Source organism: Rhamphochromis longiceps, linkage group LG15 (genome assembly GCF_057381845.1).
Source record: "Rhamphochromis longiceps isolate RC_006_pf linkage group LG15, R_longiceps_female_GT1.1, whole genome shotgun sequence".
NCBI classification, from domain to species: domain Eukaryota; kingdom Metazoa; phylum Chordata; class Actinopteri; order Cichliformes; family Cichlidae; genus Rhamphochromis; species Rhamphochromis longiceps.
In genome coordinates, this window is record NC_140571.1 from 27,116,606 (window position 1) to 27,130,178 (window position 13,573).

Consider the following 13,573-nt stretch of genomic DNA (forward strand, 5'->3'; position numbering starts at 1 on the left):
AAAACTTGAGTACTATGATGCGCACAAGTCATTTTGTTTCTTAGTTTTAATGTAGACAAATTGTCAAGTGTGGTGCTGTAACAGGATGCCACTAGTACAACAAGTCAGCTTAACTGGATTTCTGTCCCTGTAAGATATTCCATGATCAGCTGGAAGTGGTATCACTTCAGCATTAACATCAGCACAGAAACTGTGAGCTGGGTGCTTCATAGTGGGTTTCCATGGTAACGTCTAGGTGGCCCAGTGTTTTTATCCATGAAGTACATGTTGAAAAAAATAGAATTCTCAGTGACGCTTTAATCATATCATTCATCCTTGGCGTTTTCCTGCTACAGATCATTACTCATTAGCTGAAATAAACACCAATACACCCAAGTTAACCCAAGTTGCCCACAGCATCATCGTGTTTCTGTTGCATTGACCAGAATGATCCTTTGCAGATGTTTATCGTATTTTTTTTAGCAAACTGAGGAGAAAAACGAAGCTGAAAACTGGACTTCCTCCACTTCATACTGGTCCAACAGTGATTCAGGCCCATTTCAAATCACCGATTCAAAGTGGCTTAAAAAATCCTCATGTTGATGCTTCAACAAACCATTTCTGCTGCTATTTTCATCTTTTAAAGACAGTTACTATTTAACATACAAAATAATAATATAATGACAGAGTACACCTGGGCAAACTGCCGTCTCACATTCATGCTCGATTTCTGCCATATTTAAGTCTAAACCACATGATCAGCCTACAGTGCTGGGAAAAAGTATGTACCCCCTTTCTGATTTCTTAGTTTTTGCATATGTATCACCTTTCAGATGATGATATATCCTGCAGTTCAGTTTCACCAACCACACCCAGGCCTGATTTCTGTCTGTCAGGGGTTGTGTGTGGAGGCGTGGAAGAGATGACCCAAACGCAGAACTCACAGTGAAGAAATGATGAGGATTTATTGGACCGGGTGAATGAACAAAGCAGGAACAGCAGAACTGACTAGCTGACTGAAAGACTGAGTGGCTGGCTGAATAACTGAGCGCTAACAGGAACGACAACATAACATCAATGACACGACAAGGGCTGAAGGGAAGAGAGGGCTTAAATACATGATTAACAATGACAACGATTGGAGACAGGTGAGTGAACAGCTGAACCTAATGAACTAATGATATATGGGAAGAGGACTGAACATAATGCACACAGACCAAGGCTAACACAATAAAACAGGAAGTGGAACAGGCAGTAGATAAACAGTGAACGTGAACTGAAAATACTGGGTCAACGACCCAGCAACCCTGACACTGTCAGACCCACTGAATCAAGAAATCAACTAAAACAGAACCTGTCTGACAAAGTGAAGCCGGCTAGAAGATCTCAGAAAGCACCACATCATGTTACGATCTAAAGAGACATCTGATAAACAAAGTCAATAGCATCTATCAGTCTGGAAAGGTGTACAAAGACTTTATCCACAAATGGTGAATTCAGAGAACAGTGCTGAACCTTCCTAGGAGTGACCAGAGTGCCAAAATTACATCTGGCCCCTTCTTCAGAACTGAAGCAGCTTCTCGGATGAGAGATGAAACGTCCTCAAGAAACTTAAAGAGGTCCAAGACTTAAAGAGGTATCTTTCCAGGCTCCTTAGACCAGCCTACCAAAATTACTCCAAGAACGCATGGACAACTCATCCAGGAGGTCACAGAAGACCCAGAACAACATCTAAAGACCTGCAGACTCAATTAAGGTCAGATTCAACAGTAAGAAAGAGACGGGGCAAAAATGGCCTCCGTGGGAGAAAAACCACTGCTGACCAAAAAGATCACAAAGACATTTGCCACCAAACATCTGGATGATCCCCGAGACTTCTGGGATTTTTATTCTGTAGACTGACGAGACAAAAGCTGAAATTTCTGAAAGGTTTGAGTCCCGTTACATCTACATCAAACTAACAGCGTTTCATACAGAGAACATCACAGCAGGAGTCAGACACTGTGGTGGTAGTGTGATGGCTTCTCTGATGCTTCAGGATGACTTGATGTGACTGATGGAACCATGAATTCTGCTCCATACCAGAAAATACTGAAGGAGAATTTCCTCAAGCAGTCAGGTTATGCAGCAGGATAATGATCAATAAACAAAGATTTTGGGGTGGCCAAGTCAAAGTCTGGACTTACACCACAAAGAGAGTGGTCCAAAATTCCTCCACAGTGATGTGAAATACCCGTTACCAGTTACTTTTTTATACAGGGCAGGTAGGCTTGGATGACTTTATATTTACTCAGGTTATCTATATGAATTTATTTGATGATTTGAAGCATGTAAATGTGACAAATATACAGGAGGGTTGTCTTGGGCCGGCAGTCCTCACACGGTGACCTGCCTTGGTTATGTATTGCACTGTTGTCCCTCGTTATCCCTTTTACTGGGGGGGGGGGGGGGTGCATGTGTGTGTGTGTACGTGTGTGTGTGTGGCGATGTCCTGGTTTTCCTGGGAAACAGGTCTAGAGAGTGTGTCCCACCGGGACATGCAGCGGATCAGCCTCGTCTGTGGGAGTGGCTGACCTTGCGTCGATGCCGGATCGTTGCAAGAATTCCCGTTAGTTTCTAAGCAAGACAGTCAGTAAGTGTGAGTTTGCTGCCGTTGTGAATGTACTAATGGCTGCGTCTGTGATTTCCCAACGAGAGGGAAACACGGAGCACGGACACTGGGAGAAGACACGGCATAGAAGTCGGGGACACACGGGGATCTATCATTGCGTTAATATTTACCTCACTGTAAATAAATGCACTGTGTTCATTACAGAGAGTCCTGCATTTGGGTCCTACTTTCCCTGCAACCCCACACAGTTGATGTTTAGACGCATCCACACACACAGGTGGTGTCGGTTGGTGCGGGTATTCATAGTTACTGTCTGAGCAGATAGCATACTTTTTTCTTTGTTTTTTTCAAAGAGCTTTGGGTATTTGGTAGAGATAAACAAAAAGTCTCAAGATGACACTAGAAATCATGACCTGAGAACCTAGAAACAGCCACTGCTTTCCTTTTCTGTAGTCTCCTGTCAGAAACTGGATAGTTTTAAAGAGACAGACAGACGTCCTATAAACAGAAGAATGATTAGAGAAAGTGAAGTCTTGCAGAGACAAACAGAGCAAAGTCAAAAAGGTGAAACAGAGAAGGAAGGATTTCAGATTTCAGGACCGGAACAGCTCTTTCTCATTACTTTTGTCATGGACACAGTTTGATAGATTGCTATGATTGGATGTGGTGGGGGAGCTGCTGTTATCACACAGTGCTTAAATAATGCTTAAATAATCCGATTAAATAGTTGTTAAGGCCTGGTCCATTTTAATAACATTCAATCAGTCTCAAATTCTGGTTTCAGTTTGTGGAAACTCTGACAGAGTATAGCTGATCCTTTTATAAAGTTAGAAATATACAAGCTCGTCCAACAGATTACGTTTCTGAACAGAAACCCAGGGTGGGCAGCTAGCTGGGAAACACTCCTTCAAATGCTCCTTTCAGGTCAAGTTTGAGGTGCTCTGCAGTTTGCAGGCACAGAACAGGCTGACAGCTTTCCTCACAGTCAGCAATTCAACAAAGCAGGCGTGATACATGAACCCAGATTAACTGCTCGATTCCTTTCAGTGGTTCTTTATATCTGAGAAAAAACACATATTGTGGAGAGATCTTGGCACTGGAACATAAACTGATTGGACAATTAATATTTGGTTTAATGAGCCGAGACGTGGAATTAGAGCTGCAACAAGCGGTTTGACTATCTGAGTCCCTTTTCAGGCAAGAACACCAATCATCAACCTTTAGTTCTCAGATCTGACAATCTGCAGCTAGATTTCAGGGGGAAAAAACAAGCTTTCCAAAGCTCAGAGAAAAAGTGGAACTTAATTTTTAACATGGATATGAGTCACTTTTTTTAAACTTTAAGAAACAGACAGAAGCCTTGCTGTATGTAGCCTTCTGCGAGCGTTCTTCTAATTCTTTGTAGATTGAAATTCTTTAAAACGTTTTGAGCTACACTAAAAACTAAAATGTTCCTCTTTCTTCCATGCCCAGATGTTTTGGCATGACTGTCATCACACCAGCCTCCTTAAAAGACAAAACGGTCATTTTTACCCCTGGCGGCAATGACAGCGTACAGAGTGACAGGATGAACATGATAGCGGCTCAGAGATGCTGCTCATTCCACTAAACCGACAAAAGACTCAAGCAGATGCAACTGAAGTGTGTATCCATCTGCACTGTTGCCCTTTAATGGTGACGTAAAACACACACACATACACAGACTACTATATTTTCACTAGTTAAGGGTTTCGAGCCATGCCTGGTTTATCACTGGCCTGATTGAATCCATAAAAGTTCTGATGAAGGTTATTCTGTGAAACTGAGCCATGGTCAAACTATAAGGTTCAACAGATGTGAACCTTATAGCCCGTTGACAGCTGCCTGCACGCTGTAATTTCAGCTTCTTACATTTGATTGTCTAATTTAAAAGCTACAAGCCTGAGGTGACGACCAGCAGCCAGGCTGCCCTGTAACCTGTCCTCTCTCCACTTTAAATAAGCCTTTAAAAAACATTTATTTCTACTAAAATATGGCAATGATGCTGCAGATTGGTGTGTGAGTGTGTGCCTGTGCAGAAGCATTTATTCTGTGACTGACATTCGAACAGGACTTTCCAACACAGGAAGGTGAAGCATGCACAACATCAAAGAAAACACACTCAGTTTAAAAGAGAAGAAAACTGACACCAAAACACGGTAAACAGGACGTCACAGCATCTCTTTGAAAATATGGCACAGATACTCCATCAGCTGTTGACGCTAAGGCAGAAGCACAAAGCTCTGTTAGGTTTTGCATTCACCAGGAAAGGCTTATTATCAAAATCTGATTCTGCGGTGACTTCAGTTACAGGTGAGCAAGATATTGTCGGGTGATGATGGTAATCTTGTTCCATGGATGGGTGAGGAGCTGCTCCTGATTGTTAACAGTCGGTAACAGGATTCATTGAGGAGATCAAAAATGAGCATGAGTGTCACAGCTCTGTCCTCAAGAGCATAAGCCTGTGTAATTCTGTATTTCACAGGTCCATAAAAATTTGTGATGCAATTAGTTAGTAATTATGGAAGGAAAAGGGAGTTCAAACTAGTCGCTCTTACTTCATAACCCGAGGAGTCTTCATGAAGTGCACAGCAGGGCAATGCTTTGCATTTATCTACAAGCAGGCTAACAATTAATTCACCAATAATATATGTTTGGAAGCAAAGCACTTCCTATAATTTAGCTCTTATTAATGTTCCAGAACACCCTGAATCCACGTTTAAAGCCCTCTTGTTTCTACGTGGCTTTAACAGCTTCTTAAATTGGAATCAATCTGCTTTTCCCTTTTTTCACTTACATCTCCGGTTCCATTGTCAAATACTCTCGTGAGCCAAAGCTCCAAATATTGATGTCAGTGAAATTTGTAATACCTCTGGAGGTCACCTGTGATCATAATCCACTTTAAATCTGCAATCTAAGATTGCACTGCAAAGTATGCATCACATTTGAGCCAATAATAAAGTCCAGTATTGGGCTGAAGTGTGTCAGGTCGGTAGTTCAGTAAAAATCCGTTTTTTCTTCTGCTTCTCTCAGAGCTGTGGAGGCCGATATAAATGAAAGCCTGGAATCGTGCCACTACACTCGGCAAGTAAAACCACTCACAGAAAAAGACATTTCAAACCTATCAGGAGAGCAAAAGTCTCTTAAAGCTCGAAGGATAATGAGAAGCAGGAGGAACAGTTTGCTGCCTTTCAAAAGACTCTGCAGTTTATTGGCAGCCAAACAACAGCAACATTAAAGTCTGCAGTTCAAAAACAGAAACATCAGGGAATCTGAGTAAAACAGAGACTCTGCTGATGTGAGCAGACGGGTTCAGGTTCCCCTTTTAACACCAAAACTATGGCAACAGCAGCATTCATTTTAAAATGAAAAGCAAGAGCTGCTGTTTGTTGGCTGTGAGGGGAATTTCTCCTGTACAAATATACATTAAAGTAAATCAGCGATCTCACATCGCAAGATCATTTCCTTCTCATGAGTAAATCAAGAGCTGCAGCTTAAGCTATGTGCCTGTCAGTCATTTTCAATCAGACCCAAGATGTTTCCTCAGTTTGGCCAGCGACTCAATTTGAAGCAAGAGAAAGTGACCCGCAGCTTTCCAGCAGAGGATTATGGATCACACTCTGTGCTCGAGCTTCTCAGGTTGGCGATGCTACCGCCTGCAGAAATAGGCCACACTGGGTACTTTCCTAACACCCAGCAGCACTTTGAGATTTGCTCCATGAAAACACAAGCAGGACCTTGGTGAGGACAAATGCCCGCTGGCCTCCAACTCAAACCGCCTGTGTTATTGTTCAAGGACCAGAGGGCTAACGAGAGCAGCCCTGCCAGACCCTGTTCTCATCAGAGGTCCTTATGAGTTCAACACACACAGCAAGTTAAAGAGTTTAAGGCTGCTTCCAGTAATGTGACATCCAGAAAAACTAAAGCTGGCACCAGAGAAGCACTTTTCACAAAAAATGTTTTAAGACTGTTAGCTGTTAAAACCTGGTGGATACAGCAAGCAACAGAGCCACAAAACAAAGAGCTACCAAACAGATTCAGGTTCAAGTGCGTTCATCTCCAAAGTGGTTTTAGGAAGAGTTCGGATAAAGACAGGCCACACCCCATCACTGAGTAGCCTCCGAGCATTCTCCAAGACCTTGGATAACATGTGAACATTTTTCCTCTGAGAGTTCTGAAACCTTTATCTGAGTGCAGCAGACAAACGAGCCCACTCAGTGAAATCAACACACAAAAATGGCTTTTTAGATGAGTCCATTGACGGTGAGCCTCCCGGCAGCAAAGCACAGAGAAAACGAGCAATAGCTGCAGATATGCTAACGTTGCAGCCATGCTGTCGGCTTTAAAGTCTGTGAGGCTTTTCTCACAAATTTGATTCCATCCATCTTTATTTTTTATGCAGTTACTGTTAATAAATCTGGAGAATCATCCTGGAAAAAAGTGTTCTTAGTTTTTATACTGTCCGTCTTGTATTTCTAAGAGGCACTTTGTGTTTGGTTGCCAAGGTAAGGATGTAGACGATAACTCTGATGGGAAAGGAGCGACCGTTGCAGCCATTCAACTTGTACAAGACTCGTGTCCGCTGTCCTTCCCTCCACCATCCATCGCTGCTCCGCAACAGAAAACCTCTCCTACGATAGTCCAACATTTCACACTCGGGAGGAGGTGAAGCTGAAAATGTCAGACTCTTAGCGTCCTGCTTCACAGAGCCACTTCCTGTCTGTTGGGGTTTCCATTGGCTGCCGGAGCGAGGGCAGCAGTGGGCGTGTTCTTCTTGATGGAGGTGAGGCGGATGTGGGAGGTGCTATGCAGATAGCTGGCTTGGCGCTCAGGGCGAGGACCTCGACCACATCGCAGCTGACTAAGGAGGAAGAAGAAAGCAAAACTCAGTGCAGATGTTAGTGGCGGGATTCCTGTTTACCAGATATTTTTATTGTTAGGAGTTTGCATGAATGTGGGTTGAGGCGTAAACCTCTGAGTGGTCAGTAAGCCTCTGTATCCCGATATAAACACCAGCCCTTTTACCATTTCACAGATGAGGAGAGGTTTGTGGGGAACATGCAGTGTGTCTGCTGAAGCTGAAAGCATGTGAGATTAGCGTGTTAAAGTTTTACAGGATCGTAGTTTCGTAGCTGAAAGGGCAAAAAGAAATCAGGTCTGGTTTCCATTTATTAGACTCATGTCACTGAATTCTGTTTTCATAAGCTGACATTTCAAACTTATCACTTCTTTGTTCCACTACAAAGAGTTTTGTGCTTTTGCTTTATTATCTCTGAAAGGTCTTATTAGCTCTGTGATAGAGAAGATGATTGTAGCCCTGGGACTACAGAGTTTTACTCAGTAACTGTCTTGGCAAAAGAACTCACAGCAATGGTTGCACATCTATCTTTTTCCATGTTTCAACAAATTTTTAACATTTAAACCTGCTGTGGAGGAGAGGATTGCTAGCTCTCTTCTGCCTTTCCCTGACTCATTGCTGGTCGTCGTTGTGTCACTGCCATCAGCCTAAATATCTGGAACCGTGCGCACACGATCCTGCCTGCTCGATACCACTACTGGTGGTCAAAAATACAACAGTGTAATTTAATCTGTCTGCAGCATGTGAGAACATTCACTGTGTTTAAGTTCTTCTTTCAGACTTTAGCACAAATGTAGATCTGCATCTAGAGTCAGACGTACAAAAGAACAAGAACAACAACAAAAAACTCAGCATGGGAGTAAAGACTGGACTATGTATGCACAGAGGGTTGATGGGGGAGCAAAAGAAAACAATTCAAAGACAGAGATGAAACAACCCAAAAGATAACCACCAACATAAAAGAAATGCAGTGAAGGCATTAAACTCAATAAACTCCAGGCAGAAACCAGAAAACACAGAAACTCTTCACTCGAGTAGAAATAAAGCAAAACACAAAAACTAGAAGCTCTAGGATAATAATGAGGAGTAATCAAAACAGGAATGCACTCTGACTTTTCTGTAACAGAAGAACCTTCACAGAACTCACACAGGAAACTAAGAATTCAAATCTCCTTAAATACATCAAACCCAAGGACCACAGGACTGCTGTCGGCTGTTCCTGCTTTAAGTCATAGCTCTGCAGTTTGGTTGTCTGCAGTTTTACTTCCTCTACTTCTCTTTTGTAGAGATTCTCATTCAACAGTAGCTGATGAAGAATTTAGTTCTATGCTGATTTTTTTAGCCAATAATTAATCACTGATTACAGCCTATATGGAAAATCTGCATCACGTCAGCCACAGATGAATGCCTCTTTCCAAAGAACTATTAAAAACTAAAAAGCATGCATGTGCTGGAGATATTTTTCTTCCAAAAGTCATAATCCTCAGAAACAGGCACACATGTTAATTGGCTCTCTGGGTGCAAAAGGCGAAGAAACATTTCTGTACTTGAAGTAAATCATCACACATGGACAAATTAAATTGTTCACCTGTTACATTCTTCAAAACAGGCAAATAGCTATAATTGCATCCCAAAGGCACATTTTACTTTTCCTGCGGCGTCTCTGCTGCTTCTGAGGTGTCACGACCTGCTGCAAATCTGAGCTGAATGAGAGAAAAGCCCGTCCCCGGGTCACGGTTTCCCGCTTTTTGGGAAGGCTGTGCCATGGTTACGGTGAAGAGTTTAAATTTGGGTTTCCATCGTGCGGAGGCAGAAACATGATGAGTTTCAGGAGGTTTATTGGGTACTCAGGAGGAGTTTTAGAAAATGGCGAGGCTATGATTATTTTTCAGCAAGTTATAAGAATCCATTCAGACTGAAGAATGAAATACTCGCTGTGTGGTTTTTATCTGAATGCTCAGTCTTGTATAAATGTTCGTCCTCTAGAAAGTTTTGATTAGTCTGTGACTGCAGCTTCATGCGGTGTAAACACTCGGAGCACAAAACAACACAAACACGCTGCCAATGGCGTGCAGCGCAGACGAAGCGCGGCCTCGGCATGCAAAGACATTTCCATCCGTATCCTTCCACCGTCTGTAAATCAGCTACATTCACATTTTATTGATGCAATCAGTAAAGTAGTAAAGACTCACTGGAGCATTCAGCCTCTGCTTGTTTTCCACCTTTTTATGGTGACAGCAGTTAATGTGAGCAGTAATAGAGTTAGCTGTAGCAGCGTCCAGTAAATCAGCATGCCGTGAACATTTCTACCTATAGTGAAGACAAACAGCAGCATTCATACGTTCAATCTAATTTCTTCTTCAGTAGTCGACGTAAAATAAACATGACCACGTAATTAAGCGTGTTTTATATCACAGAACAGCCGAGACGAGCTCTGAAGCTCCTGCATTCGCTGGCTGGCATCAAGCATCTGCCTCTGCTTGATGATTTTGATTTTTGAAGCTGATATTTGTAACTTTAACTCTGAATAACACACAATTCTGGCACCAGTGAATTTTAAATAAATGTAGAGCACTGACAGGCTGTTTGGGAAAATTACTGACATATTTCTGAATGACTGACGGACATCTTCAGTGGGAGCAGCTGAACCTGCAGCTGAGAGCAGAGTGAGATGTTAGTCTTTTATAGACACTGAAAAAATTAATTCAAGGGAAATGTATTCAAATGTAGCTTTTTCCATATGTTTATTTTTATTATTATTCTTTATTATTTTTCTTTTCTGGGAGTTTTGTGTGTATCCAAATAAGTGCTGCTGAACATTTTACTAATCCAAATGCTGCAGTGCAGTTATGAATAACACTCTGCAGGAGCACACCAGTGTGCACACTTTGGAAATATTAAAGGGGGAACTTGCCCACCTTATTGTTTGTGAGATGTTTGAGAACAGTGTCATCTGTCTCTATTCTCTGGGGCAGTGCAGGGATCTGGTTAGGTAACATAACCGTCTCAGGTAAAAGCACCTCAATAACTCTGACCTGTTGAAGTGTCTGCGGAAACTCTCACTGAGCAGGTAGAGCGCAAACGGGTTGACGCAGGACGAGGAGAAGCTGAGGACCCGGGCTAGAAGAGTGATGACGAGGTGGGCCAGCGACAGATCCATCTGGTGGTAGTGGAAGGAGCGGTACATGTAGAGGACGTGGTTTGGGAACCAGCACAGGGCGAACAGGCCCACAAAAACCAGCACGATCTTAGACAGACGCTTCCTCGTCTCCATCTGGAAGAAAAGGATTTAAAGCGATGAGACATCACAAGCTGGAGGGACTGAACACAAAACAGTTTTCAGTAAACAGAGCTGAAAGATTTCCAAACTACATCTTCAAATGGAACTCACTGGATCTCACATGATCAGACCTCTCTGTGATTCATTAGAGGAAACATGAGCTGTGGAGGTGACTTGGAAAAGAAAAGGATCTTTCTGCATGTTGAACTGTCTGATTCTTATAGTTTGGCCAGGGTCACAATGAGAGCATGTGGAGGGGATACAAACTTTGACAGGGGGGCAAATGGCTCAACAAAAGCAGGAGGGGACATTCACGCTGTCTCTTATGTGCACTATGTTACACTTGCACACATCCACAACGTCCATAAACACAGATTATAAACTAAGATGCCACGAATACAAAAACCTTAAAGGTGCATTTAAAAACACAGACATGGTCCTTTATAAAGGACTTTCCCTTCATGACTTCTTAGTCTTTTCTATATTTGTCTCACTTTCTTGTTTCAGATCATTACAGACATGTTGGTATGAAACAAAGATGGGGTGTGTGTCTTTGTCACAGACTCTGAGTGCAGAGTGTCCTCCACACATTTCCAGATGTTTTGCAATTTTCAAGTGAGGTCTTTAAAGATTTAAAGCCAGCAGTGGTTTAATGATCTGTTTTTGGTTCCATTAGGAATGAAGGGAACTTCCCAAAGTCTGCCTTTGATGGCCCATCAGCTCCAACAGCTCCATCAGCTGCAGTGCCCTCCTCAGTAACTGCTGCAGAAACACTCAGCTACTATGATATGTTGTTACTCCAGTAACTTTTCAATGTTTAACTGTTTCCATTACAGCCTTTACTTATAGCTGCAATAGTGTGTCAGTAGAATTCAGCTGAGGGGGCACAGTGACCTTTTTCGACACTCCTGGCCCCCGGGGACGTCCCTAACGCAGAAGCTCATTTTGGCTAAAGGTCTTTCTTTGTTAAAGTGACTCCTGCCTACTTGTATTTTTATTTTTATTTTTATTCCTATTTATTCTATTTATCCCCTTCGTATATTTTATTTATATTGTCTCTGTATTTATATATATATATATATATGTGTGTGTGTGTGTGTGTGTATTTTATATATATATATATATATATATATATATATATATAATATTCTGTAACTCTGTAACTTCTGTCGGTGCTGTGCTTTTTTGGAAATCGAATTTCCCAGAGGAACCCACCCGAGGGATTAATAAAGTTCTATCTAATCTAATCTAATCTAATCTACTCCCGCCTGTATGCAGGGCCACAGCCACACATACTCGATGCTTTGTTGGTCGTCCCTTTTAAGAACATTCAATGGTTTTGGGGGCATATGTCTGAGCACTGCTGCAAACGTATTAGAAAGGGCGTGTTGGAGTCCATCCCGGGCATGCATTTTATTTATTCTTCCTGAAATTTGTAACTTTTATACATTTTACATGGAAATTGCTTTGCAAAGAAAAACTCAGAATCAGGAACCAGGTGACAGTTAAACAAGAATGGCAGTTTCCCAAGTAAGTCACCTGCATTATTCAAGTTTTTGTTTAAACCTTTTGCTTTTATAACCTCACGCTTGGATCACTGCAACTCCCCTTTAATAGGGGTTGGCCAGGGGACTTGGTCACACCTACAACTGGTGCAAAATGCTGCGGCACGGTTTTTAACTGGTAAAAGAACATTTGAGCATATTACTTCGGATTTCCTTACACTTGCTTCCAATTTAATTTAGGATCGCTTTTAAAATCCTTTTACTGTTTTTTAAATCCTTAAATGGCGCCTGTATATTTGTCCGATGTGGTACAGTCCTATGTCCCCCCTCGTTCACTCCAGGCAGCCGAGCAGCTGTTGCTCTCACTCCCTAAATCACAGCTGAAACTTCTCTATTGTGGTCCCGAAGCTTTGGAATGATCTTCCTCTTCAAGTTAGGCAATCTACATCAGCGGTGGTTTTTAAATCCAGGTTGAAAACTAATTTTTTATTCACTGGCTTTTGACTCACTGGGTAACTGACATTGTTATTTTATTGTTATTTATTTAGTTATTTATTGTAGTTCGTGTTCTCTTTATATTTCTGCTGTACAGCTTTGGTTGACCATGTGTTGTTTTTAGTGTGATAGTGCTATATAAATAAATTATAGTATGGTAAACTTTTGAAGGTTTAAACCTGTCTTAACCTCTAATTTCTTTCCAGGTTCTCACAAAGTTATCTGGACATTTATTTTTATTTACTTTATTTTATTGTATTAATGTTTTGTTTTAGGTTTGCTGTGACAAATGTCTTCAGTCACTGAATCATTGAATCGTCCAACCCTCTATCTGTTCACATACACACAAGCACACACACACACGCACACACACACACACACACGCACGCACGCACGCACACACACACACACACACACACACACACAGTATAACTTGTACGCTTATTTATATGATGTAATTCTCCAATAATACAACCTATGTTCAGAGTTCTTGTGTATCCCTGCCTGCACACATTTGTTTGGCTTGATTTTTAGTCTTTGGAGGATAAAGTCATTACTGCATGGATTGTCTCACTAATGAGTGTTTTTGCAAAACTCAGCGTTGGCTAATTAGAATTTAAGAAAACCCACCATCTCCTCCCTGAACACCATAAAAAATGTTTGTCACACAAGTTGAGTACGAATATTTTGTGACAGCTGGGATGTTCATGAAAAGCTTTCCATTATTATGGTTTTGCTTTTTTTTCTGTGTCTGATGGTTCTGCCCAAAACATATTATTTGTTGGAAGTGAGCAGCATATAAATATGGAGACTGATCTGTATTTAAA

General features: G+C 41.7%; 1 protein-coding gene across 1 annotated transcript in view; it reads right to left on the reverse strand.

Annotated features, from left to right (window-relative positions):
* Positions 1-4,150: 4,150 nt before the first annotated feature.
* nmbr (neuromedin B receptor) overlaps positions 4,151-13,573 on the reverse strand; it is a 76,052-nt gene continuing 66,629 nt past the window's right edge. The window contains exons 4-5 of the mRNA XM_085382927.1: positions 10,502-10,740; positions 4,151-7,469 (exon numbers count right to left, since the gene is read on the reverse strand). Of these exons, the coding sequence (XP_085239053.1) occupies positions 7,310-7,469; positions 10,502-10,740 (399 nt within the window). The 3' untranslated portion in view covers positions 4,151-7,309. The remainder of the gene's footprint in view (positions 7,470-10,501; positions 10,741-13,573) is intronic.